Source organism: Apteryx rowi, unplaced genomic scaffold (assembly GCF_003343035.1).
Source record: "Apteryx rowi isolate R43461 unplaced genomic scaffold, aptRow1 scaffold_219, whole genome shotgun sequence".
NCBI classification, from domain to species: domain Eukaryota; kingdom Metazoa; phylum Chordata; class Aves; order Apterygiformes; family Apterygidae; genus Apteryx; species Apteryx rowi.
In genome coordinates this window covers 631964-657072 of record NW_020448519.1, presented here as the reverse complement: position 1 = coordinate 657072, position 25109 = coordinate 631964, and the positions used below count along the sequence as shown (strand labels likewise).

General features: G+C 38.7%; 1 protein-coding gene across 1 annotated transcript in view; it reads left to right on the top strand.

Moving 5' to 3' along the window:
• The first annotated feature begins 2939 nt into the window (after positions 1-2939).
• The window catches only part of MET (MET proto-oncogene, receptor tyrosine kinase), a 47775-nt gene continuing 25605 nt past the window's right edge, over positions 2940-25109 (top strand). The window contains exons 1-2 of the mRNA XM_026064499.1: positions 2940-4151; positions 17664-17855. Coding sequence (XP_025920284.1) covers positions 2946-4151; positions 17664-17855 — 1398 coding nt within the window. The 5' untranslated portion in view covers positions 2940-2945. The remainder of the gene's footprint in view (positions 4152-17663; positions 17856-25109) is intronic.

Genomic DNA, 25109 nt, shown 5'->3' with positions numbered 1-25109 from the left:
CTACACTATGTATGTGTCCCAGCAGAGCACATGCTTTTGATTTCAGACACCTTAAGGAAGGGTTCACAGCATGCTGGAGACGTGCACTGTGGGGAACCACCTTCCCTATCAGTCATCCATAAACACTGAGCCTGAGGTTCACACAGATGGGAACCAGTAGGTGTCTGTTCAGATGGCTGCTTGACACACATCGAATGCATACAAAGGGAGACACAGTGTTGTACCTCAGATATGAGAGCAAAGATGACTTGGTTTTCATTTATCACTCATTTTTTACTTTCTTCTGTGGTGAAATGTACGTATTATTCCTGGCATCTGTTGCATTATACTGAATCTCTCCCTTGCTCTTGTTGTTAAGCTCTTCACTTTGGATCTCATTTGTTAAAACAATCTAAGGAGGAATTTTTTCTGTCTCAAGAGCACAGATTCAGATGAGTGCTGTTTCACCAACTGAATATAAGCAGAGTAGCCTACTTGAGGATACTGGCCTCACGTCCCAAGATATCAGTTGTGGGAAAGAATAAGTCAGTCTGTATTTATGGCTCTGAATCCTTCTGAAGTTCACACTGGTGTTTAGTCTTGGACAGCTAAGGGGCCTGGCTATCAAGTAACCTTGCATCTTTATTCCTGTAACGGTGGTCAGTCATCCTCATCCTCATCTAACTATTGTCCCACTTGTTATTTTATCTCTTGATTGCAGTGCCACCCCTGTCATTTGGATTTAAACTCATTGCAGCAGAGAATATACCTGCCTCTGTGCTCTGTCAGAAATAGAGTGCTTTTGGAATTTTCTGCTTAAACTAGTATTTGTCAGAACATGCTGACTTGTCAGAGCTGATTCTGCAGGAACATATCAGCTTTAGCACTGTTTCTCAGGGTGGAAGTGCTGGCTGAGAGGAGGCAGACAGGCAGACCCACCTCACACTCCTCATTGCTAGGACACTCACTTGGACTGAGCAGGGACTTGAAAACCATCGTTTTTGGTTGGGGTTGTCTTTTGGGTGCTTCACACAAACTTCAACAGGTCTTCATTTCATCTCAGTACAGAGCAGGAAAACCTTTGTAAAAGCAAGTTTCATGGGATGAGAAAACTGTCTCCTGTCCCATATGATATAGAAGCATTCTTTCTGTACTGTGGCTATTTTATGATTATAATAATAGCCCTGTTCTTTTTTTTTTTTTTTTTTTGAATTTAAATCCATGTTTGTTTGTTTTTTCCAGGATTCTGTTATCACTAATTAATATCTGAAAACAATGTTGATTTGAAAGATGATCATTTCTCAAAACCACAAATTTGAATTGTTCTTACTAGCTAATACTTGCAAATAGCCTGTGTTTCTGATTTTTGTCCCTTGGTCTTGATCATGATTCTTAACAGGTAACTGGTAGGAAGAACAACCCTTTGTTTCCAAAATCTATTATTTTGTGTAGATCACGGAAGTAAGCCACAGAAAGAATTCAGTAGACCCTGAAATCAAAAGTCACTAGGAATGCAGGAGAATTATTGATGTATTATTTAAATAAAATTCACTGAAAATATTGAATTTATATACAGCTGAAACAGTTCTGGTCTACAGTCATCTTTTCATTTTGCCTAAAATCTTGATTACATAAAAATAAAACAGAGCTCCTGCTTACTATTATTCATTTGTATTTTTCAAGGTTGTTTATTTTAAATTTATCAAGTGGTCACAAGCATTTCTGTATTAGCAACAATTTCTTAAATATAGCCAAACTATAAGTAGTTTTCCAATGTGATCATATTGCTGTTCGAATGTATAATTATTTTCTCCATGAAGAAGCTAAATTTAACTTAACAAGAACTGTGTCATGGCATTAACAGAAAATGTCTGGTGTGATAGGGCACTGTGTGGACACTGCACCAAAATACAACCACAGTTCATTTAATTGATCTCCCAAGGGGGTTAAATATCACACTAGTCATTCGCCTTTGGTTTTTAAAGCCACATCAAACAATTGTGTGGAAAAGTAAAAAAAGAAAAGTGCTAGTTTTTTTATTATTTCATCAGTTAATGGCTCTAGGTCACTTGATACCCCTTTGTTTACCATACAGTGATATGCCTGTATCTTCTAAAGGTTTACCAGAGTGACTTATTGCTGTGGTACAAGGCCTAAAATTAAACTTGCACATGCCAGGCACCACATGATGCATAAAATATTCTAACAATATATTACAAAACCTTGTCAACACTAGAGAAAATGGCTATTCCAAGAACTGGAGCTGGCTGAAAAAACATTCTTTTTCCAAAATGGGCACTTATGAAAGACAGTGATTTCAGGAGCTGGAGGAGGAGAAAGAGGGGTTTCCTCCTATGTTCTTATGGAGAAAAAAAGATCTTCCTTGGTTAATGAAAAAAATATCAACAGAATAAAAGAAAAGCCAACTTTCAGCTGGAATCTTCTTTTTTTTTCATGTCTTTTCTATTTCTCATTTTTGAACAGCTGTGCTAAGAACCATTCCAGCCCCTTACTGTGCTTGCCAAATATCTTATATTCAGGCTGTAAAGTGCAATAACTGCTTTGTGTGCATTGTGAGAGTGTCCTGAGCAGATTTGCTTTCAGCTGCCTATGCACCATCTTGTTCTAAACCAGATCAGCCTGAGGGCCAATGTGAAAGTAGTCTGAAACAATCTATTACTATTGTACAATACACCAAGGGGTCTTGCAAAATTCATCATAATAAAATCCTTCTGTGAGTTGTTCTCTAAGCAGTTAAATCAGAACCCACAAAGAACAGTAATAGTAGCAATTTTTAGCACAAGACTGTTAAGGACACTAAGCAAGATTACAACACTTCTTAAACTGAAAAAGTTCAGCTAATACATGCAGCCTAGAAACAGATTTCTGTTGACTGATAAAGTGATGCTTTACTATATGAAATATAACCAATCTTTTCTTTAAATATATTTTGACAGATTAAATCTATGACAATGAAGCCTGTTACTGCATATCCTTCTGGGATTATCATATTCCTATTTGCGTTGTTGCAGAGGAGCCATGGACAGTGCAAAGAAGCAGCTAAAAAATCAGAGATGAATCTGAGTGTAAAATATGATCTTCCTAGCTTCATCACAGAAACACCAATTCAGAATGTAGTTTTATACAAGCATCATGTTTATATTGGAGCAGTCAACAAAATTTACGTATTAAATGAAGCTCTTCAGAACATTTCTGTGTACAAGACTGGGCCCATTTTGGAGAACCCTGACTGTGCACCATGCGAAGATTGCAAAGATAAAGCCAATTTATCTAACAGTGTATGGAAGGATAATGTCAACATGGCGCTGCTCTTAGAAACCTATTATGATGATCAGCTCATCAGCTGTGGTAGTGTGGCTGGAGGCATTTGTCACCGTCACATCATTCATCCTGACAACCCTGCTGATATAGAAAGCGAGGTGCACTGCATGTATTCAACACAGATGGATGGAGAAGCAGATAACTGTCCTGACTGTGTTGTAAGCACTTTAGGAACCAAAGTTTTGGTGACAGAAAAGGACAGGTTTGTCAACTTCTTTGTTGGAAATACTGTGACATCTACATTTCAACCACCATATGTTCTGCATTCAATATCAGTTAGAAGGTTAAAAGAAACACAGGATGGTTTTGAATTTCTCACGGATCAGTCTTACATAGATATTCTCCCTCAGTTCCGTGATTCTTATCCCATTAGGTATGTCCATGCCTTTGAAAATAATCACTTTGTCTATTTTCTGACTGTCCAGAGAGAATCTCTCGACTCCCAGACTTTCCACACCAGAATTATCCGGTTCTGCACTTTAGATTCAGGGATGCGTTCTTACATGGAAATGCCTCTTGAGTGTATTTTTACTGAAAAGCGGAGGAAGAGGTCCATTCGAAAGGAGGTATTCAATATCTTGCAAGCTGCGTACGTAAGCAAGCCAGGTGCAGCCCTAGCGCACGAAATGGGCCTTGGGTTGAACGATGATATTCTCTATGGCGTTTTTGCACAAAGTAAACCAGATTCCTCAGAACCAACAAACAGGTCTGCTGTCTGTGCTGTCTCTGTGCGAACAATCAATGAATTCTTCAACAAGATTGTCGACAAGCAAAACATGAAATGTCTTCAGCACTTTTATGGAAAAGATAGCAAATACTGCTTGAACAGGGTAAGCAACAATTATTTCTGTGGTATTTTGGGGCTGGACTCGGCCTCTGCATTCTTTCTTTGCCTACTCCATTGTCAGGTAGCTGTCCCCTCAGTTACAGTTATAAAATGTAAGTCCCTAATCATTTCAGATTATTTCACATTGCTGATGATTCATCTTTGTAAGAATTAGTTCCTGTAAATTGACTGTGAAAATCACTAAGGTCCTTATGGTAATAAGAAAGTACTAACAGAACCAGAAAAAAAAAATCCTTTTTTTTACAAGTAATTGTTTTTCTTTTTTCTTGAGAGTCTGTGATGCAGATAAATGGAACATTTAGGGAGTTATTTCTTTCAATATCATAAAAAAACTGTTCATTAACATTTGTATCTTTGTGCACTGAGGAGTCCCTGAAAATATCACTCATATTTTAAACTATGTTAATGCTGAATCACTGCCCTCTTTCGAAAAAATGAAAGAGCTGTTTTGGAGCATGCCATGAAGAGCCAGATTGTAGTACAATTACTCATGCTTAACACATAAACGACCCCCCTGAAACCAGTTTTCTTAATGAAAGAAGTATCTATTAAAAGTGTCCTGTGAATTAGGGTAATGGTAGTTTCAGATGAGAAGAGTTGCCTCTCTATACACCACGTGTTCAGGTGATAGCTGTTTTCCAACCATCTGGAATATTGTGAAGTGAAGGAATCACAGAAATTATTTCTTCCCTTCTGATCAGTGCCTGTGCTAATGTCAGCACTTGTAAAGGAAATACAGAATCTGGGAAAGAAGTACTTTCTTAATTTGTTTTGGAAGGTAAGATATTATAACTTTGAACTGTACCTGCCTTTGCCTCAAGGCCTTAAGTGTGCTCTCTGTGGAGCCTTTTCTTTTTTTTGAATAAGAGAAAACTGGAGCTCAGAGGTGGCACACTGCGCTGTGCCGCAGGGCAGGGCCAGAGCTGGGGTTAAGATGAGACCGCAGCTCAACCCCCAGAGGCAGGATGAGGTCTGGGTCCGGGCGGAGCGGCAGCTCCACCCACTTTTGGGCTGGAGGGGACCTGTTGTGTCCATCATAGAGAAGGGCCGGGTTGAGGACGGGAACCACGGGCCTTCAGTGCTGTAGTGCCACCAGAGTGCTCCTCAGCCCCGATGGCCAGCATGGGGGCCGGCGTCAGGACGGAGTGGTGGCACAGACCTCTCTTGGGGCTGGGAGCCTCTTGAATGAAAGAGAAGGGTTGCTATTCAGTGCCAGGAATGAGAAAAGGGGATCTGGGGAGAAGCATCCACTACAGAGATGCTTTGGCTTTTTCCCAGTAACACAGATGTGCTCAGACGTGGAGTCCAACCCAGTGTGGGCATCATCGCAACAGCCTCAGCATTTGGGGTCAACTGCTGATTGCAGTGTCCCAGGGTTCAAACAAGATTTAGGCATTGCCAGTGATGTCAATACAGCAACCACAACTGACAGAATTTTGTCCTTTTTTTTTTAGATGGGGGAAGGGCAACTTTCAGGAACTAAAAGGAAGTTAGCAAACATTCATAAAGTAACTTCTTCCTATCTTTCTTCACTGCATTATTGTTGTCTTAATTTTTCATTTCAGGTCTTAAAGCCTTTTTTTCATTTTTCATTTTGTTTTTCACAATGAACATTGTTCTTCTCTGAAAGTGTTTTTTTTCCTTTTTCTTGTGGTATTTTATTTGTGAGTGAATATGTTTAAAGTTTGTGGCCTTTAACTTATCTCATTCTGTTCTTGCTTATACACCTATTTCATAAGTAGATCTTTTCATAGCAAAGTATACCATTAAAATATTGACAGAATAATTTGCCACTTTTCACATTCTGGGAAGTACTTTCCTCTTGCAAAAGCTTTCCCAGACTCTGCTGCTGCTTTGCATATCAGAACTGAATGTCTTATACTGCAGACGGTTTTTATAGCTGCCCATTTTCAAGAAATGTCATCAGAACTCTGGTTTCTGCTACATTAAATTGATAAAGGGAAAACATATTTCTGCAATTTTTTTGTGCTTCCTTTAAATGGCATAAAGGCAGTCAGAAATTTTGTCCTGATTGTTTGCTTAACACCAAAATATCAAGACTGTCAAGCTTTGCCATTCCATTTTCTTTGCTTTATTCCAGAGGAATCCTGAAGACTCCTATGAAAAGTGTCTTGAAAGCTTTTTCAGCTTTCAACTGGCCAAAAAGATTGGCAAGAATTCGCCAGGCATCCTTTATACACCTGTTTTTTTCAGATGTGTAAAATAGACCTGCAAGGTTGGAGGATGGAGGGAGTGAAAGAGCAGGCAGAAGAAGAGTTATGCTTGTGCTTGTGTCAGGAATGTCAAATCCAATCTTCCTTGATTTTGCTGGAGATCAAAAATAAAATCCCAACTCCCTGAAGTCTTCTTGCACCCTTTTTTGTACATATTAAAATGTACATAAGGTCATGACCCAATTTTTCCCCTTTGTAACTCACCTTCAACTTAGAAGAAAACTTTCTATGAAGTGTTAGAGTTTGTCACAGTTTATTTTGGCAAAATTCAAAAGTTGCTTTTCATAAGGTAGCCAGGATGATCTTTCTCTTTATTGTTATGAGGGAGTGAAACCACAGACCACTGATGCAAGTGAAAGTAACTGACCACTGTGGGATTAAGTCATAGGACAGTGAAAACAGTCCAGCAGTGAATATGGCATGTCAGTAACTTAAAAAATCTTTTAAAATGAGCCTTAAACAATATTTTCAAGGGGGTACTATGGTATCTGAGAATTTACAGTTAGAGTCTGATTGATGAAGGCCATTCCATGTTATCAAAAAGAGTCACAGGACCAAATTGTTGCATAATTTTGTTCAACTTCAGGGTAGTCTTATCTTTTTTGAGTGACTGTCCTCAGTGCTCTGCTTAGTCTAAGGCTGCTAAATTTAGAATCAAACCAAAGTAAACCAGAATAAATCACCCAAAACATTTCCTCAACCCCTCCGTCTCAGTTTTTGAGCATTTAAATAAAAATACTTCAACTCATCTTGATGCAGTTGACAAAATTTATTAGTTTTCAACCTTGTTTTCTAGAGGAATGAGGTTTATGCGGTCGTACTGTTGATTGCCTGTCTTTCTGTTAGCCTTTCTAACAATCTCAACAATAAGATATCTTGTAGATGTGAATCCAGGTGTGAATCCAGAGACAGATCCAATATGTGCTCAGGCTGTGGAAACTGATGAAGTATAAGGATACTCTTTATAATCTTCAGAGAATCTACATGGACCAAAGCAGGGTGCTTGGTTACCCACGGGAAAAGTCTTCGTCAGAACTAGTTGGACAGCTAAATCAACCAACCGCAATGTATTAATCCAGACAATACTGTGTTTCACTCATTCCGGTGCTCACGGAAAGCCTTATAAAGTCAAAATAAAACATTTCCAGTTGTGTTTAAGTGAAACACATAAGAAGCCAAAGCTTGGACTCATTAAAGTCAGGGTTAGAAAAAGTCAATCAAATGGTGCATCTGATTGATCTCAGATGTACTTCAGTGGAGCTGTGCCCAGTTAGCACTTCCTGAGAATTTCCTTCAGTGAAGTGCTGGCTGTCACTTCAATAAGGGTAAGGAGAAGACAGATCTGGCTTTAAATTAAAAGAAAAATCATGGAGTAATAGTAAAGGGCTTTATTGACCAAGTCAGGACAAAGAGGTAGCTGCTGTGGAAGGTTTTGAATCACTGTTCAGGAATCTCCTCACCCACAACAAAGTGGAAACTGGATATAGGCTTTTAGCAAATTTTATTTGGTCACAATTAGTCACTTTCAGCCATCATGTTAGAACAGAGGAATACTTAGATTAAGAGGCAAATGCCGCAAACTTCATTTGCAGAAATAGTTCAGTGGTGTCCCCCCTATCATGGTTTAAATGGGATTCTACAAGTGAGCAAGATGGGTTGAGTTTAGCCTTGACAATCTCAACTATGCAGTGCAACTGTCTTTAGTTAGATTGTGGTCTTATGGGCTTTGTTTGGCCTCTTCCTAAATCTATGTATCTTATGTAGTAAACAACTGCAAGACAATTTCTCCTTTGATACCCAGCTTCAATCCCCATTGACTTCCATGGAAAGGTGCCTCTAGAACTGAAAGCAGAAGCCAGCTCTGTAAAGTTCCTGCGGTTTGGTTGCTTCTATAAGTAAGTTCATGTGAAAGTCTAAAGTACTCCATTCCTTTTACAGGAAAACAGAGAAACCACAGACAGGCTTTTGCTACTATGTTCCCAACAAGTGTCTTAAGGCAAGACAAACTGGTTGCCATTCCTGTCAAATGAAAGGCACAAACAGATAAAAATCGAATTGGAAGAATGTGAAATGAAAATAGAAGATCACCAAAGCAAAAGATAAAGTGACAGTAAAATAAACACGTGGTGATGCTTCATTATTACCATTACATAGATGATAGATGAGTAAAATTGGGTTATGCTTATATTGTAATGGAAGAAAATAATTGCTGCCTTCTATTAGGAAACCACAAAGGCCCTTATTGATCTGTCATCCTAAGGGTATGTCTAGGAATATTTAATAAAATAAACAGAGACAAATAATTCTTTTGAGGCCCTGTAACTATAATCTCCCACACCACTTGGCTTAAAAAATTTTGGCAAGATTAAAAATAACACCACAACTCCTCTGATCATGAAGGCTTGATGTGGCTCATTCAGATAATCTTGCAGCATGGAGGAAATGTTTTTTATACTGTGAGTAGAATGTGCCTGAATATTTTCCCTAAAAGTCAGGCACCAGAAACCATCTGATTGGTTCAGTCATTTCCTCTGGAAATACTATATCAAATGGCATAAAGCACTCTGCCTGGGCACAAAGCCTGCTCCCGTCCATACAGATTTTATGAAAGCTTCTCCATGGCTTCTGACATCTCAGAATAATACACAGACAGGAACTGGGCAAGGGGGAATGTGCACTGACTGATTGTAGAGGGCTCTAAAATAGGCTTAAGCCATAGTAGTAAGGCTGCATCTACATTCCTCTTCAATACTAACTGCCTGTTCTTACTACTTGTCTGCTGAAACCCCAAATGATAACCCAAGAGTCTCTCTTGCACCCTGTGCAATACAAAATGCAAGTCCGAGTGCACTTACCACCCAGAGAGTCTCCAGCATTATGTATGGGGTCCTCTTCCTACTTGGCCTTGCCATGCTGGCCTCTGACTGGCCTGCGGCAAATATCACAACCTAAAGGCGCTCAGCAGCAGATGGATTTTAAATGCAGTCTGAACTCCTAGCAAGCTTCGTAGGAGGGAAGTGTGGGTGTAGGCATGGCTATGGCTATGGCTACAGCTATGAGTATGGCTATGGCTATGGCTGTGGGTATCTCAGGTTGGGCCAGATTCAGAAGAGACCTGTAGAGGCAAGGTCTGCGTTCTGTCCCTGGGACTGGCCACACGGGCATTGTCACAAGGAAGTTCCCAAGGCAAGGCAAAGAAAAAGGCAGGCTGGGATGGTTATTTAGCTATTACCCCATTGCCCTGAGTGGGAGATGTCTTCAGAGACTCTTCTGAACCCCAAGAGCTATGGGGCTAACCTATCACTCCCTGAGTGCTGTAAGAACTACAGGCAGTTTTCCTTTGCCTGAACTCCTGCTAGGGGCCTGTCTCTGTTTGTCTGCCAGTTCTGCTGGTTGATGTTTTATCATTTTCTTGATGAAAGCTGTATTTCTCTGTGAAAAAATGGTATCCATTAAACTATCATTTTCTGGAAAGGGCACTGCTTTATCAGCCAGAGCTACTAATAATGTTCCATTTCCAGACTTTCAAATCAAATTTTTCCACTTAAGGCAGGGTTGCCTATTGGTTATTAGTGTGGGAGACTGACTGTGCTGCATTCTCTGGAATTGCACTGAAATCATTTCAAGCAGAAAAGTTTGTTGGTTTTTTTTAATATTAATAGTTGGATTCTCTGGTCATGTGTTTTTTATTTCTCAAAGTTTCTGAAGACCCTTAAGTAACTCCAAGTACTAGAACTGGGCAGAGAATAATTTTCTCATCCTGTGTAACTTTGCAAAATTTGAAAAACTTTACTGTCCCAAAACAAGAGAGCTGCAAAATGTAGGCTAGTAGATTTGCAGCAATGAGGACATTCATTCAGAAATGTATAAGGTTCATGTCTAAGACACTTTTCCTGGGTTCAAACTGAAATCTAACTCTCCTTTCACCCCAGTTTAGGTTTCCCTCTGCTCTACTGATGGTTATTGTGCAATGGGACTGTATCAGTCTCTCCTGAGAGAACTGTTCAGATTTTTTTGTATATAATTCCATGTTCCAGAGAAAGAGAAGCTAATTCTGTAGCACACTGCATGCAGATCTCCTAAGCCCCACCTAGCTTTGGTAGAGAGTTGAGACATCTAAGTTAGGAACTAATTTCCCTCAGGTTCTGGTATCAACTCCAGAGGGTCTCCATCTCAGATATGGCGCTATCTTAAGAATCTAACAAGCTTTCCATTTTAGTCTGTCTATGACACTTTTTTATCCTGTCTACATTTAGAATGTAAATCCTGACAAAACACACGTCTGCCTTTCAGCTCATTCAGCACCAACCTAACCTCAGCAGTTTCTTTGCTTACACTTTGTTCTGACTCACGACCCTGTGCCACTTTCCTTATTGCTCACTAAAACAACAGTAGGTAATTAGTATCCAAGAGACGGTTGTGTTACTTGTACTTTCTAGGTGGCATGTGGGTTTCTGATCTCATACTGCTGTTACATCAGAGTTGAATCACTCCTGATTTCCATGGACAGAAGTTAAGCCAGAGTCAAATCTCATATTAAATAAAAAAATACTATTAAGAAAGAAGGTCGGTGGCATAAATGGTTCAGAAAGTAAGTGTAGGTAACAAAAAAATTTAAGTAGAACAAGATATGCAGTGGGTAAAAATAATGAAATGTTAGAGGAGGAATGATCTTGGGGAAAGCGAGTAGCATCTTAAGGCAGATGTTATTCTGCCTTTATATAACAATGGTGTAAATTAGGGCAAATTACATGATTTGCTCCTATCTTCTGTCCTCCTTTCTATCTCACATGTCTCTTGCACCACTGTTTTGGCTAGACATGCAGCTGTTGTGCAATGTTATCCTGGAATAAGAGTCTCCACACTTGGCATTATCTTAGGATGACTGTTCTACTTTAAATTCATAGCTTCTCTATTCCACCACAACTTCCATGTAAATAAGGACTTCTGTGAAAAAAGCACTCCATGTACAGTACAAATGTACAGCAAAACTGTTTTATCAACATCTCCCATGCCTTATTTTATTTCATCAAACTGAATAATTAATCAACACCTCTCCTTTGATAATCTGTATACTGAGTTAAATGTTAAATTAATATAAGGGAAATGGGCAAAATACAAAGATTACTTAGGTCCATTTTATCTGCTGAATCAATAGGATTTACTTAGTGCTAATGCACTAACCAGATTATGAAAACTGATGCACTGCTGTTCAATGACAAAAGCAAATAACTCTTTGAATCATCTTGACAATAGAACATGTAATCATTTTAATTTGTATTACCTAATTACATTTAACATGGATGTCTTTTTACCTTATTACCTTAAGTGAAGCTCACTCCAGGAACCTCCTTCCCCACCTCATTTTAGCAGTGAAGTAGATCAAAGCAACAATTATTAGGAGTTAGTGGGATGACACTGTGTAAAATTTTACATCTTTGGAGTTCTTTAAAAAATTTCTCTTTCTCTGGGGTCAGAATCGTTCATGTAGTCTTTCCATTGACTTCAGTGAGTTCTGGGCCAAATCCTTGAAGTTGAAAGTGTAGCTTAAAGGTAAAATTTCCCTCAGTAATTTCCACTAAATTTTTCCTTATTTTGCAACACATACTATTTTGAAGGGTTGGTTTTCCTGTGTAAATCAGACTATGTGCAGGCAGTAGCAACATCTAGTAGTGGCTACTGTGCAGTTAGGATTGCCTGACTGTTTCCATCTGAAAGGACTCTTTCTAGTTGCTTGCTTTTTCTTCAAGTCTTTTACTTTGCAGCTGAGATGTGAAAAGTTTGTTCTCAAGAAGGGAGTATATTTCTTCTGTATTTTATAAAAAAATCTTTCAATTGCTTTCAAATACATGAGGAATAATGGGAAGAAGAGGAAAAAGGAGGGAAACAATTCTCTGCTTAGAAAGAAAGAGGAACAACTCTTTTACCATTTATAGTAAGGCTTCAGTGCCTCACGAGAAGTTCTTAGAAGCAGGAGAATCAGTCCACTGCCCTTGGACGTGTTCATTTCTCTCACTGAACACTGGATTGAGTTCATAGTACCTAAACCCTCAGCGTGTCTTTCACTGCTCAAGAAGAAACTAGAAGCACAGTGGAGCTGCTTCTATGGGATCATTTAGCACAAACATTTGTGCTAGTAAACCTGGACCATTCTGTTTATTATTCCTTTTCTCCTACTTGAGGTTTATAAGAGTTGCTTGGTAATGATTTTTGGTGCTGCTTTGCAGAAATCAGTTTTTAAAATGACATAGCATTTTAAATAATATTTTATCTAGTGATGTGACTTCTGACTGATTCTGTTCCACTTCCCCAAAAAAGCAGCCAATAAATTTTTATAGGACAAATTTCATTCATTGCAAGGACACTGCAAGAGCATGGAGCAAGAGCAAGAACATGGATATTACATAGTTATTTGCCAAACTAGTGCCTGGAGGAAAAAGAGAGATTACAGCCTATCTAGTACCTATCACAACCACACTGATAAGGAAATAAGCAGTCTTTCTGTGTTTAAGAGCAGTGGGTGAGGTAATCACTGTGTAACCCCAGCAGACTATTCTCATCTGGCTTCCATGGAGTTCCTATTGCAAATAATAGCTGACTAATCCGTTTGGGATACCTCTTGCCAAGGACATAATGCTCCCATCAATACAAGTGTGTGTGACAGTTCAATAGGAAAGACTGAATCTCTTCATTGATAATATTTGGTAAAGGAAGTGAAACAGGAGCATATGAATATCATGCAGTCTTGGTGCCAATAAAGAACACTGTTCACATGGATCTGGCCTGCTGTTGAATAAAAACACAACATAAAACCACAGTACTGATGAGAGGCCTTCCCTATTTGCTTACACATAGCTGCTTCTCTTGGAAATGCAGCATCAAGTTCTGGGAGTTCATGTCACTGTTGTGCCAAGCCAGTGGGTGATGTCCCTCACGTTTTTTACATAGAAGTGTAAAACAGAAGATACAGGTTCTAATATCAGCCCTCTAACAGGCCCCCAATATGACACTGATAAAGTCACTCCATCCTCTCCAGATGATGTCCTGGCTTCACTGGTGTTATTGGGGCCTTAGAGATATTGCATTTCTCACCTGAGCAGAAATAATGCAACCTACCCAGAAAACTCAAATGTATGATAGGACAGCAAAAGTTTGTTTACTAAAAATCCACAAGAAAATTTAGAGAGGAAAATCTATCAAGATTCCTCTGTTTTCCTCATAGTTACTTTTCCCATTCAGAGACTGCTTGTTCATGTAAATTCTTCACCTTCACCCAACAGGACACACTCCTGAAAGCTGTAGTTTATTATTAATCCTAATTCAAATCAATACCTCTGCAACAGAAGAGATAAGAAACTGTTCTGGAGATTCCCTAAATGTCTTCTCCATTTTAAATTGGCTTGGAAGTCAATCTGATATGTAGAATCATCTATTCATTCACTCTATACCACTGTTATTCTTTGAAAATGGATGTTTGTGATTGCAATTATGAGAAGCCAGCCCATTTGGCATTAGCTCATTCCTGTGCTCCATTTTATGCCATAGAAACGCTCAAAGGAGAAATGTTCTGTGATCTCCTTTTGAGTGCCCCCTTGTCTTGAGGGAGTCACGTCTCTGAGCTAGACCCAGGATCTGTAACAGAAAACGAGAGTTGATACTTAGGAATGTGATTCCTGAAAAACCAACAAGTCATATAAACTAAACAGTAAGAAATGAGACTCCTACATATTCTCATTTTTACTTGAGTTCTCCTTCCAAACTGGAATATTCTGTACTTGATATTAGTAAATTCTATCTAGTTACTTTCAGTCCATTTCTCCAATTTGTCAAATTAATTTTAAAATCTAATGCTGTCCTCCAAATTGCTTGCAGGACAGCATGAGATGTACTGCAGTGATAAAAAGTCATTAATTGCTCGTTTATTCAAGGCATTAAACTTAATTTCACTTTCTAATTGAGCACAGCGCTTAAGAAGAGCAGTTTTTGGGCAGCTCTGGAAAAAGGGGCCTGGAGGAATGCTTACTGAACTGTTTCTTCAAATTGCAGTCACCTCAAATATCGGAAAAGCTCACAAAAAATCCTTAGTTAAAATCTTTGATTTTTTTCCCCTATGTCTAGTTATTCATACAGGCTATTTTCAGTTCTGGCACTTACCTAACTAGGTTTTTTTAGAGATTTTTGTTTTGCATTAAGATTTCTACCCTGCTTTGCACTTTTGATTTCAAATGTGCAACTCTGTCAGAAATACTATTTTTTTTGCCAGCTAAATATGATGTATAAATCATCAGTTAACTGCCAAGCAATGACAGCTCCTGATAGGCCAGCTCAAAGATACCTAGAGACGTTTTTGATGTGTTTGTCTTCCATGGACTGGATCCAGGGTAAATTCCCAAACACTGCCACTTCCCCTACGAACAAATAAGATAGCATGTGTTATCTCCTGCCCCTTCTGGGCACGGGCAGCACTTGCCCGCACCTCATTGCATTCCAGTGGCACACCTACACCGAATTCACAAAGCCTTCTCTGTGAATCACCCGTACAATTGGCACCTCCAATCACACCAGAGAAGCAGCAGCGCCCAACCCTAGCACTTACGATACTGTACTTGTCCATTTCAATATTTGTGTGATTTGTCACTGGAACTTGGCATAATATCCAGAGTGCATCATCTGACATCAGTTATTTTTCCACATTGACAGCCAAATGGATACTTACGTGTGTACTGGGGCAGGGGGAAGAGGGAGAGAGAGAGGGAGAGACTCAATCTTCAAAGAGTTAATTTAAAGCAGCTTCTTTTTCCAACCGCCTTCTGTGTTATGAATCTTCCTTTAGTTTTCTGAGTAGCCTTTTAATCTCTGTATTCCTGCTCTTAGATCAAAGCATTCATATTTCTGAGATAACTAACCTTACATTATAGTTAATCCATGAAGCACCAGGTTTTGTAAGAAAGCCATATGTGGAACAGTCTGCAGGTCCTTGGGCAGATACCCAAAATTACAGCATCTCTGAGGAAGGCTGTTCTGACTTTGAGGAAGCTAGGAAAGGTGTCAGAGCAAGGAGGAGAATCTAGCCACTTGCTAAAAAGAGCTTGAACAGAGTTTCCTGAGGACCATCAAGATGTTCAAACCATGTTAATATGACCACGTAGGAGGAAGTACTTTTTTAAAGTTTAACACAGAAACATCTGAGCCCAAAGTTGTTTGCTTATGGAAGAAAAGGACTTATGGTGAAGAGCAGAGGTCCCAAGTTGGGGGAGGGTAAAATGAGAGATCTGCCTCATTTCAAAAAGCATGAAAACTGTATATCTTTCTGCACTTGAACTATGCATACTCATTGTATGAGTAATCTTTGCGCAGATGTTTCACAAATACTTTTAGACTGGATAGGATATGAGTGTGAAAGAATAATGCTTTGAGCTTGTTTGGTGGCCAAAATGAAGAAGAGCTAAATTTGTCCCCTGTTTATGCGTTAGTCAAATACTGGGCTAAGTATATTTAAAGTATATTCAGCTATTATTCAGTGGGCCTAGTGTACAGTACTATTTCAGTTCCTGCCAAGCAAGACATACCATACGTTAACAGTTAATATCAAAACTAATACAGCAAGCACTTTAGCATATGGGCAACCAGACCATTAAGTCATTGCTGTATCAGATCTAATCTGGTAGCTCTCTTTTTTTATCTTTAGGTACCGTATAGAGATTTCAGTTGTTCTTGTTTGATCTTATACAGCATTTTACCTAAATGACACAGCTGAAACACATTGACAGGGCACCAGGAGAAAAGCTGGCACCACTGTTGACTTCTAAGGAGCACAGGAGCACTTGGCAGTGCTGGTGCTGTGCTCAGTTCAGAAGCATTATAATTCAAGAGCAAAAGATTGAGATATTAGGTTGATCATTTTGTTAATAGCATTTTCAATGTCTTTGGGTTTTTCCAGAATTCACCAGAGTTAAACCAGCAAGAAATTCTTCTATTTACTTTATTTATTTTATTGCTTTCTCTCTCATATTACTTTGATTAAAGTAACAGAAGGAAAACCATCTTAACCCAGAAAATAAGAAAATAAAATTTTAGTCCTGCTTGTTCTTTAAGAGCATGATCCAGATCTATTGAATTTAATGAAAAGACTATGATTGACTTTAAAAGGCTTAATTCAAGCTTTAAAAAAGACTTTTAAAAACATATTTGTAACAAAAATCAATAAAAAAGTAGGAAAAATCAACCTCTGTATTGATTTTGACAGAGGAAATCATCATAAGATCCTTTATACCCTCCCTATATGTTTATTTATAAAGTATGTTACAGTGGGAACATACTAGATGACTTCCAAATTTAAACTGGTTAGAGATCCTTTAGGGGGTTCCTGGTTATTATCTGTACAATCTCACCAAAACAGATGACGTAGTATCAATGGTAATGGAATTATCAATTAATAGATTACTATTGAATCATCAGGACAGCAGGTTATATTCTTCTCTAGAGATGACTTAAAGTGTATTGTTTAAGAATTATTCCAATGAAAATTAAAAACATGTATTTTCTATTCCCAAAATGAAAGAGAAAAACCTGCAAATGCAGCAAATATTAGAGTGCACTCAAAATACATAGAGATTGGACAAAATAGCACATAAGCAATAGACAATTAATATAACAGCCTAAGTAATTGTAAAGAGCTGGCTTCCCAATAGTGTCATTAAAATACACAATCAGAAACATATTTTTCCTGTTTTATCTCCCTTTTCTCTTTCTCCATCTTTTTTTTTTCTCTTTTCTATACTGTCACTGAAAAAAGTGGTGAAAAAGAATAGAAAGAAAAGAGAATTGGAAATTGTTATTTTTATGCAAAGAAGGTGAGAAAAGAATTGCAAGTTTTTGGGGAATCGCTTTTTTAAGTATAGGAATAGATGCATCATTGTGCAAGTTTTGAGGTTAAAGAATTCTGAGACCCTTGGAGGAAAAGCATTATGGAAGTTACTAAAAAAACTTTGATATATATGCTTATAGGTATATCCTCTGGTTAAATAAAGATGCTATAGTTTCATTCCTGATGACAGAATAAAAAAGTGAAAAGAAAACATTCCTATAACATTAAGAAGTCATTGCCTTCCTTGTGGAATATCATAACTAATGAAGCAATTAAGTTTGAAACATTTAAAAATACTTTTGGTCAAATGCATTTGTGCTAAATGACTTCACTCTGACAAAGATCTATTCCTACTCATGCAGACAATACTCATCTGTACTTCATTTTCAAACAGGCTTTTTCAAGAAATGCTTCATACTGCAGAGCCCAAGATGATGAATATCGCTTAGAAGTTACGACTCCTTTGCAGAGGGTCGACTTGTTCATGGGCCAGTTCAACAATGTCCTGTTAACTTCAATATCTGTCTTCACCAAAGGGAACCTTACCATTGCTAATCTGGGAACGTCGGAGGGCCGCTTCTTGCAGGTAAATGTTACAGTGATACCCTTGCAATAAGAAACATACTGTAGTTTAGCAGGATGGTGAAAAGTGAGGGGCAGTATTACCCCAGATTACTAAGGCATTATAAAATTGGAATTGCTGAGGAAAATGGAGGTGCTGGAACATAAACCAAAGCACTAAATAGTGCATTTGGCATTCTAGGTGTTTACATGGGCATTGTGTTTTGGAGCAATGGTTTTGGAGCAAGTTCCCCCACGATCACCACTCACTGCAGGCCGGTTCTGCTCACAGAGCAGTTTTGGTGAATACAAACTAGATTGCTTGCAAAGGAAACATAACTGAAAGCTCCATCCTGGGTACATATCAAACATGCACCAGCACCAGCCAGGGGCAGACAGGTGACTAGTTCTTCAAACAGCTTCGAATATATGCTTTCTATGGTCATTTAGTCTAGGGAATCAGATTAAACCTAGTTTAAAGTAAAATGCCCAGACAGGTTATAGTGAAGATGCATGAGCTGTTTCTGTCTATTGATCCACTCCTATGGCACCAAATTATTTGCTAACATACCCCTAGCTGTGAAGTTGAGATTAGCGCCTCTTCTATTTTCTGAGTGCATCTTCTTAGATTTTAGGGCTCTTGCTCATTCTTTTCTCACTCTGTCCTTTCAGTCAGCAATTCATCCTGTCCTCAAACAGGATTTCCATAATAAGTGGATAAATCACACTCTGGAGAAGTTTGTCTCCCTCCATTGAGTACACTACTAACCTAGATAGTTAGATTACACTAGATGCCTTCTTTGCAGGAAACTAAAGAAATAAATCTAACCCATAAGGCCAACAGTCTTTTGAAAATTTAGCAGGCAAAATAAAACATTTGAGAACAAAATATTTTGAAAGCAACAAGGGCTCTTTCTATCCACCCATCTTATTTCAAGCACTGCCATCCTGCAGTGGCCTCCTTGGAGGTCTTGGCTTCTCCAGCTGCAGCAGGGTCTGGCCTGGGTGCACGTCTCAGCCTGGATCCCTCGTGCACCCAAGGGACTGTGTCCTTTTAAACTCTGCCAGTATTATTCTTCCATCAGTGGGCTCCCTCAAGTGCTGGCAGTCTTTGGCCCTTCTTGGTCTGAAGGTTGCAGAGAGTTATCAATATTAGCAGTGTTATCCCTTAACCATCATTAACTGAAACCTGATCAGAAGGCCATCATGAGTTGCTGTGCCCTTCCAGTTTTCCCATTTCTGGTAACCCTCCATTAGAAAAACACTTGGGCACATGTATCTTTCATAGACAGACATCTTTGTGTTTTGTAAGTCATCAGATAGGATTAGAAAACAAGCCTTCCCTTTTTTCTTTCCCTTACCACGTACAGTATTTAGGGTATGGGGACATACTGTCCCCAATATTCGTCAGCTCACTATAGGCACCCTTTTTGGACAAAAGGATTCCTATACCTCCACAACTGCCTTCTGCACGGGCTGTATGCAGAACCTGCCCCACAACGCACAATCTGTAGTGTTCCTGCCAGGAGGGAGGTCAAAGAAGTAATCTACCACAAAGGACAGGTGGAAAACAGGGGAGAAAATCAGAGTGAATTATATTTCTCTTTCCCTCTAAAATGTATGAATTTAACAAAATGTTCAGTGACAACTCAGCTAATTTTATCTGAACTTCTCATGAAGACTTTGTCATCTTTGAACTGCAGGTAGTCTTCAGTGCAAGAAAGGCAAGTGCTAAGAGTTACACATTGAGCACCAGAGCAACCTATTCTCTGTTCTTAAATGTAGCTACTGGTTCACACAGTGAAGATGAGCAACGTGTTTAGCCTTTCTGAAGCTATTTCCTTATCCACAAAATACAGTTAATAACAGTTGCTGTCTTTTCCATAGCATTCGTTCTGGGCTGGGACAAAGCTTTTAGAGAGCTTTGGTAGAAAGAGCAAGGCAGCGTTATTTTTATTAGTAACATTCTTTGAATTATTCATTCAAGTCCTGCACCAGACACTTCATTCAGACTTTTGTCCAACTCATGGAACAATTAAAATGTTTCCAGGGTACATTTCCCATTCTAGGTTCAGTTACAGATCAAAAGAAAGGCTATTGTGTAAATCGCACATTGCCATTAGCAGAAGTATTCTCATCATTGAATTAGATTGGCTTGAGTTACAGAAGGAAGTTAGCGTTGGGCTCATATTGTAATAAGTATGAGCTCTTTCTTTGAGGGTTTAGTGCAACCAGCAAGAAAATAAGCATATCGACTACCTTTAATGATACTACCTCCAACTAAAAAACTTAGTTTTTTTTTTTTTTTTTTTTGCCTCAAAATCACCTTGGAAATAATACTAGGTCTCCAGGATACAGGAGACCCAGCATTTTCCAGAATTTAATATTCACTTACATTAAATCTTTTTTTTACACTAATAGTTATTTAGGAAGTGCTTTCAAACATGTTCATTAGCAAATGCCCAACTAAAGCAGATTTGCAATAGAGTTTCTATGAAAATACAGCTATTAACTGCAATGAGTTGTAGATCATTAAAGACGAAGCTATTAAATTAGCATTACTGAGGTATAATGGTTTAAAAAAATCAGATTTATCTAACGATGACTTAATTCATCAAAACAATATCCCCAATCCCTTCCCCACGTTTCTTAGCAAAGAAATGTAATGATGTTTTTCTTTGTTTTATTCACAAATCTACTAGAGCATAATGCAAAGGAGCCTCAGTTTTTATCTTTTTGCATGCCCAACTTTTGCACAATTTGTTATTTACACTCATATTTTTAGCTCGTTGTTTTTTGTACATGGAAAAGTTTGAGTTTTTATGTGCAAACTACTTGTAACTATTCACAGTTGATTATTTCCCTTCAGAGATAGAATTGCTTTCAGAGGTAATTAGTTGCAAAATTTTATCTCTCAGAGACCCTCTTTTAAATCTCGTTATATTGTGTTAATATCTTAACAAGACCATATTTTCATGGCAGTTATTTAAAAGCAAAATAACAAAATATTCACGTATAGATTTCTAAAGTTAGAAACTCAGTTCAGCTCTTCCAGTGTATTCAGGTGCCTACTTCCTCTTGTATTTAGACCCTCATTCTTTGAAATACCAAATCTTAAGTTCCTATTTAGGCAATTTAGTTTGTGGCATAAATTTCAACAATAGCAATCCTCCATGAGGTTAAAAGAAATAGTAGTTCAATGCCTCTGTCTCTGAAAATTGCACCCTGAAGTGCTCAAATATGAAACACAGGAGAAATTAATGAACAGTTTTGCTATATTAATTCAGTTTTTACAAATTATTAAGAAACCTTTTGTGGAAAAATGTGTGTTTGAAAAACCGTGATCACATCTCCTAAGCTGAACTGAAGCTCCAAACCTGTGCTGTGGAAGCCAGTAGGTGCAGCAGCAAGCCGTTGATGTTCAACCCCAGACACATGTATTTGAAAATGTTTCTCATATTCTCCCCGTATACTTGCTTATACTTGATTAGCAGCCAACCACTTGGTTACTTTCTTTCTTTTCTTGTTCTTGCTGTTTTTCCATACCCTTCTACTTTTTCTTCTACTCACTAATTTCTGCCTTCCTACCCACCCCTCATCTCTGATTCCATCTATTTTTCACTGTAAATCACACAACTACAGTACAACATTACTGCAAAATCAATGGAAGATTAATATATAGTTTTTGAGACCAAAATTTTTCATTCTTTAAATGATGGCTAGCTGATTCTGTGTTTTGATGTATTTAGAACAGAATCACAATGAATAGTTCCTATCTTTACAAGTGATTCCTTTGAAGGTTATGGCATTACTCATCACTGTGCTAATGACCCAAATCATATCAGAATATGGCCTGTATTTTGCTTCTTTAAAAAAAGCATCTGAGGAGCCAATATTTGGAATGCAAAAGCAGGTATGTTTTATCCAACCGGTGAATAGTCACCTGTTATTGCTGCTGGTGCTTTTAGTTAGAACAAAGAGAATTATTCATTTTAACAGCTCTGGAAAGCACTAACACTGGAAAGGATACACAACCTCCACAACCTGCATATTTTTTCAGCCAAAATCTAAAACTAAAATCATATTGATCTAGATGGTCCAAATACAGAAGATTCATGAGCTCTTTTAAGGAAGATAATTGGGGCCAGGAGGTAAATTCCAGAGATCTCCTGGAGAGTAATTGCAGCCCATTGACATACTGAGCATGTTTTGGGTGAATCAGAAGTGTTAAACCTGTATTCGGCCATGAAAAGATTGGAGTTTGCAGTTTACTAAATATTGTGGAGCTTCTGTTACAAAACAGAGCAGCAATAATTTTTCTAAGGCAGCTGACATGCATGAGACGGATAAGAAAAATGGTTTTACTTCCTTCCTAACCTAGAGTCTGACAACAAGTTTTTCTCTCTCCCTTTCTTTTTTTTCTGTTGAGAAGTTGCAGCTGTTTCAGCCCTTCTTATTGTGCTTGTTTTCAGAGTGTGACTGGGAACATAGGCTAAAAGTACAGCTGTTGGGTGCAAAGTGAATCAGGTATTTCACAGTAGTTATTTGATTAGAAAATAGCATACAGTCACACTGCTATAGTTGTGGAATCAGATTTTCAGCTGATGTAAATCAGTCTTACTCCACTCAAGTCAAAGAAGCTGTGCTGAGAATATGACTCATGACTGGAAAAGACACTTTCATTACCAGCCAGTATTTTGGGGAAACTATAGTTTGTCACAAAACCTCCATAATATATTGAACTAAAATATCTTCTACTTTTGCTCAGTTCCAAGATGAAACTTTCTTTCCCTGAAGTTTGGTATTATTTCAGAGAGTGATTTGGGGGTGATTAAGAAAAGGGCAATGTTCTTCAGGAAGGGGAAATCTTTCTGAAAGCTCTGGAGAGAGTGGGGTTCGGGAAACTGTAACAAGATTTGTTCTGAAAAGCTCACATTTGGTTTGGACTTACCCATAAACAAGAGACTGATGCCTCTGATGTATGCAGAAGCTGGTTTTTGGTATGATACTACATTTGGAAGCAGAATACTATATATGCTCCCTGTGACTGAAGCTGGCCTCAGGAAGGTAAAGCCCAAGCAAATGTGTTGCTCGTTGGTGACCTACTTCAGGAAGAAGGAGATAGGGAAGTTTTCACTGTAAGTTTTGCAATTATTATAGGCAGCCACTCTCTTCAGATGAAATTTTGGCAGGAGAGTCATATCACTTAGGGACCTTCTGGCTATACCAGTGAAACTCAGTGTGCAACAGGGCAGAGGGAGCCCTGACAGCAGTGCTTTGGGGGCTGCTTGTGGAGTGAGGAGCTCCCCCATGGATCCACTCATCTTCATGGCACAGGAGGAGGTCCATTCTGTTGCTCCTGGAGAAAAGGAGTGTCTTCCCCAGAGGTATACAGGCACTCTGAGGAAGAGTCAGCCACACGCTGGCTTCAGCCCTGTCCAATCTGGCTGGATATGAGCCAGCTCTAGTTGAGAAGCCAAGAGTTAGCAAAACATGGTCACGCACTGTCTTGTCTGAACAGTTTCTGGACTGAAAATTGCTTGGAGCACAAGGACCGAAGCATGAGTAGGGACTCATGATGGCATAGATATGCCTCGCTGGCTTGAAGCACGTCTCGCACAATAGGGCACTCACCCTCCTTGGGGCCTCTCTACACATCTTTACACAAAACAGTAAAGAATAATAAGCTTTATTCACGGCACCTATTATATTCCAATATTTTTAATCAGATTTTTCACATGCAAAGGTGTGTATGGGGTTAGAATAAAGGTTCAAGGAGCCGGATGTGCTATCTCTGGTAGTGGCCAGGCTGGTTAAGGGAGGAACATGAGGCAGGCAAACACACAGAGACACTTCTCCCAGTACCCTCCTGCTTCTGGCATTCTGTGGCACAGGGATTTCCTGAGCTGGACATTGTATCCACATCTGGTGTTTAATAGACCTTGATGGACTTCATTTCCATGGATTTTGCTACTGCTTTTTGAAATTATTTGTTCTTTTGTCCTTCACAGTATCCTGTGACAATGAGTTCTATAATTTCATTATGCTCTGAATGAAGAAGAGCTTCCTTTGGGGTTTTCTTAACCTGCTGCCTTATCATTTCATTTGGTGCCCCTAGTTCTGTATGATGAGGAATAGGGACTGGGCTCTCACAGATCTGTGATCTGGGAAATTTTCACAGGCCAAACACAAATCTATTGGCTTTCATATCCGAATGGACAGCACGCTTAATAGCCACACTGATTTTCCAGGAATACTTATGATTAAAAACAAACAAAACCAAGACCAAACTATAAGACATATATCGCATTTCCCTGACAAGGGATAAATTAGCATGTGTCATAGCTGCTTTCAGAGGTTAGGTGCCAGGGAATATAATACATGTTACTGAAATGAGTATAGACAAAGATAATCACATCTGCTTTTTATTTGGTAACTGCACTCAGAGCCTGGTAAGCTATGTCCCAAAATTCAGTAAGAAGAGAGCTAGCTTTTCAGTATTGCTCTCCTCTTGCAAACAACAAAGTGGCAAGGCCTCGCTGCTTCAGGAATGGAGGCTTGTACCCATGGTGCTATTAACAACATGAGCTGACTCAGTGCAAAGAAGCACAGAGCTTTGCATCTTTCAGCACAGTAATTCAAACCCAGTTCATACCACTGCATACTGGAAGTCATTTCTGCCTTCAAATTGATCAAACTTCTTTTGATCTAGTTCATTTCCTACTAGACAAATATAGTCATAACAAAACCCACTGGTGTAAATGGCAAGCCACACTGGAAACAAGTGCAAGAAGGCCAAGAAATAAATGAGCATGGAGCTTCATTCTGACAGGGCTGGAAGGACGAAAGGGCGATGGGGTAATAGTGAAGTCATCGAAAAGGCTTTCAGTGCTTGTTTCTGCCTGTCCTCAGTGGACCAGTTACCAACCTGGCAATCTGACCTGCTTAAGGCTAAATGCAAAATATAAACACATGATTTACAGGAATGTGATTAGTTGCAATTCTTTCCACTTTACTATTTTTAAACCATCAGATATCAGTGTCAAAATCTACATAAATAACATTTTTGTATATAGGGTTCACTATTTAACAGGTTTTATAATAGCAGTTCTTGCCTTTGTGGTAAAGAATGTCTTCATGTTCCCAGAATAAAATATCAAATATTGAATACTGCTAAATCTATAGAGTCAAATTAAAATTAACACCTGGTGCTGAATAACTGTTTTGAAAGCACACATATTTTAATATTCAGTTCCAGTAGAAAAGCTTACACCCTTCA